Source organism: Epinephelus moara, chromosome 20 (assembly GCF_006386435.1).
Source record: "Epinephelus moara isolate mb chromosome 20, YSFRI_EMoa_1.0, whole genome shotgun sequence".
NCBI lineage: Eukaryota > Metazoa > Chordata > Actinopteri > Perciformes > Serranidae > Epinephelus > Epinephelus moara.
The window spans coordinates 45,470,135-45,473,101 of record NC_065525.1 but is presented as its reverse complement, the minus strand read 5'-3'; the positions used below and the strand labels follow the sequence as shown (position 1 = coordinate 45,473,101).

Below are 2,967 nucleotides of genomic sequence, written 5' to 3'. Positions count from 1 at the left end.
TAGCTTTGGATTTGTTTCTTCCTCATTAATAAAACCCTTCATTTAAAAACTGCATTTTGTGTTTACTTGTGTCATCTTTGACTAATGTTTAAATTTGTTTGATGATCTGAAACATTTAAGTGTGGAAAACATGCAAAAAAGTAAGAAATCAGGAAGGGGGCAAACACTTTTTCACACCACTGTATATCACATTGTCACCGTGTAGACTAATCTGATGTTTGTTAAGTCTATAAACACAATGACTGAACAAACGTTACTATTTCTGTGTGCACGTTTTGTAAATAATGACAATAATAACATTGTAGATTAGCTGGGCTAACCGTTAGCTGTTAACGTTAGCCGTTAGCGGTGTGTCTGTAATAACCATAGACTGTATAAAAATAAGGTAATAACTCAATAAACGGTCCGTGAATAAAATATTTTTTCCAGTAGATATCTTAGTTACAACATGATTGAGCTAGCAAAGCAGTTTTGTGTTGCTATGTGTGGTATTTATTCAGTTATGGGAAATCACAATGTCTACAAAGTGTTAGTGGCTGCTGCTAACAGGGACAGTTAGCAAAGCTAACATCAGGACGTCATCTGTTAAAAGCCTCCCGTTGTTGGATATGACATGAAACTACTCCAGTTAGCTCAATCATGTTGTAACTAAGACATCCGCTGGAAAAAAAAAAAAAATTCACGTTGATGAGACGGTGTTTTGGGTGGAACGGTCACTATGGACGCGGAGCTTGCTGTTTCTGTAGGTACACATTTCCTGTGGACACCTGCTCGTCTTGGCCACGCCCCCTCCATTGTGATTGGCTAAAATGCAGCATCGTTCAAACTCAAAGCCCCGCCCTCCCCAGTCGTTTTTCACATAGGGCTGCCGACAGATTCTACAATGTAAATTGCGGAATCTGTCTTGAGAGATTAGGTGTTTACAAGATCACTTTTAATAGGAATGAACTTTCATTCAGAATGAAAAGGGAATTAAACTGTCCATGTAAACGCACTCATAGTTCTGTCCACTGTGTTTTTGGCATTTATACCACATGTGAGCCACATAGAAAACTGCATTCAGCACTGTAATATCATGAGAGCAGTTTCTTTTGTGAATCAGACCTGCCTGGCTCTGATGTCTGGTCTGACAGGTGTTCTTTGGTGAGGCAGGTAATCATGCTAACTAGGCTGATCAGTGTTTCTCAGACACCAATGAAGACCTGGAGTTGACACATGTTGGTTAGATAGATTGCCTCTGCTCAAAGAATACACATACGGGATTATTTCATAATCTTTTTTTTACAAACAGGAGATGTGGAGTTTACTTGCACAAAGGAACTCAAGAGACACCGTTTGGTTGCATTGTGGGAAATGTAGGACTCATTGTTTTCAGATCTTGACCCAAACAAGAGACTATAAGTCGGGATAACTCTGCTTCTGTTTCTTCTTTGACTGTTCTTCACGAGTCCCCAACGTCATGGAGGTGAAACACTTAAATGGATTTAATATTAGCAGCTGATCTATGCAGCACTACATCCTCTGCAACACATTTGAGATGAAGTAGCCTCTTTGTCCTCACCTTCACTGACTTCATCTTGCTTCCCAACATTCGCTCAATCTCATCAGAATAATCCTTCACCAGGTCGTTTCCTTCCAGCTCCACGATCTTAATGATGGACTCCACATCCTTCAGTTTCTGAGAGGAAACAAACACAGATTGTTAAACATACCAGAGCTCTGTATATTTGCACTTTGTGGATCCCAGGAAGAGAAGCTGCTGTGCTGGAGTCAGATAAAGGGGATCCAAAAAGTCAGTGTGGACGTAAGCATTGTTCTTCAAAAGAGCAGATGTCGTTTGTCTCTCTATTGATTCTTTGTTTGTATAATAAAACAGGAACCACTGTTACTCTACTGTTTGTCTTGTCAAAAAGATCTTCTTGATAATGTCTTCATTATTAAACTGACCACTGGGGTGATCTGTGAATGAGTTGTAAATGAATATCTGTTGTTTGTTGTGTAAATAAAAGTTGGGGAGGCAGAAATCTGAAAAAGACAACAACAAAAAGGTAACAAGCTCCCTCCTCCTGCAGCTCCGCCCTCTCTGTCCTAAGCCCCTCCCATCAGATGACCGCAGGCAGATGCACCCACTTCACACAGTAACCCAGTGTGTCCCACAGCCCACAGCTCATTCTCTCAGACCCTCCTTGCCGGCTCTCTCTCTGTTTATCAGACCACAAATGAATCAAGAATTAGCTGCGAGCCATCCCATGGTGCCTCAGCTTCCCCCCCACTGCTGTGGAGTGCTTCCTTAGGAGGAGAGCAGGCAGAGGCTTTGGGGACGAGCCTTCAGCTGCCAGCTGTAGTGGACTGAATTCAACCAGTGCAAACCCTCAAGCCACTACGGCAGGTAACAGCAGTTTGTAACAGCAGCAACATAAAGTTTTTCTGATCCGGGGCTGTCCATTCCCCTGGAGCGGGAGAGTGCGCAGGGTGGATTCAGGTTGCTGTGGCCACTGACTCAGGGTCTTTCTACAGAGCTGCTGCCTGCTCTCGGTAGCAGCAGGGACTGAGGCAAAGGACATACATGTGATTTAAGTCTCAAGCTGTTGTTAGCTACATAAACGTGAACTTGAAGCCGCAGCCATGAGTCTTTAGCGCAGGTTAGCAAAAGGCAAAACTATTACCAACATTTTCTCTTCATATCTGACACACTTTGCTGATAGTGACATGAGTTTCATAGTTTATCGTCAGACTGTCTTTTAAGTCCCGTCTCCACCAAACACTTTCAGTGCAGCACCTTTGGAACCAGCAGTAACCCTTCAGACATGGTACCTAGACCCTCGGTGTGTTCAGACAGTCCTCTTAAATGTGGGCGGGGTTGTTGTCACTCACTGCTCCGTCCAGCACTCGCTGTATTTCCTCATCAGCGGTGACACAGATGGAAGTCTGCACCTGGTTTATCGTCCACAGAACGAGGCTGCACGC

At 43.3% G+C, this 2,967-nt stretch overlaps 1 protein-coding gene across 1 annotated transcript in view; it reads right to left on the bottom strand.

Moving 5' to 3' along the window:
* Positions 1-2,967, bottom strand: part of LOC126407356 (voltage-dependent calcium channel subunit alpha-2/delta-4-like) — a gene marked incomplete at its 5' end in the record, with an annotated part of 135,442 nt that overhangs the window by 84,735 nt on the left and 47,740 nt on the right. Inside the window, one exon of the mRNA XM_050072155.1 lies at positions 1,562-1,678. Within this exon, the coding sequence (XP_049928112.1) occupies positions 1,562-1,678 (117 nt within the window). The remainder of the gene's footprint in view (positions 1-1,561; positions 1,679-2,967) is intronic.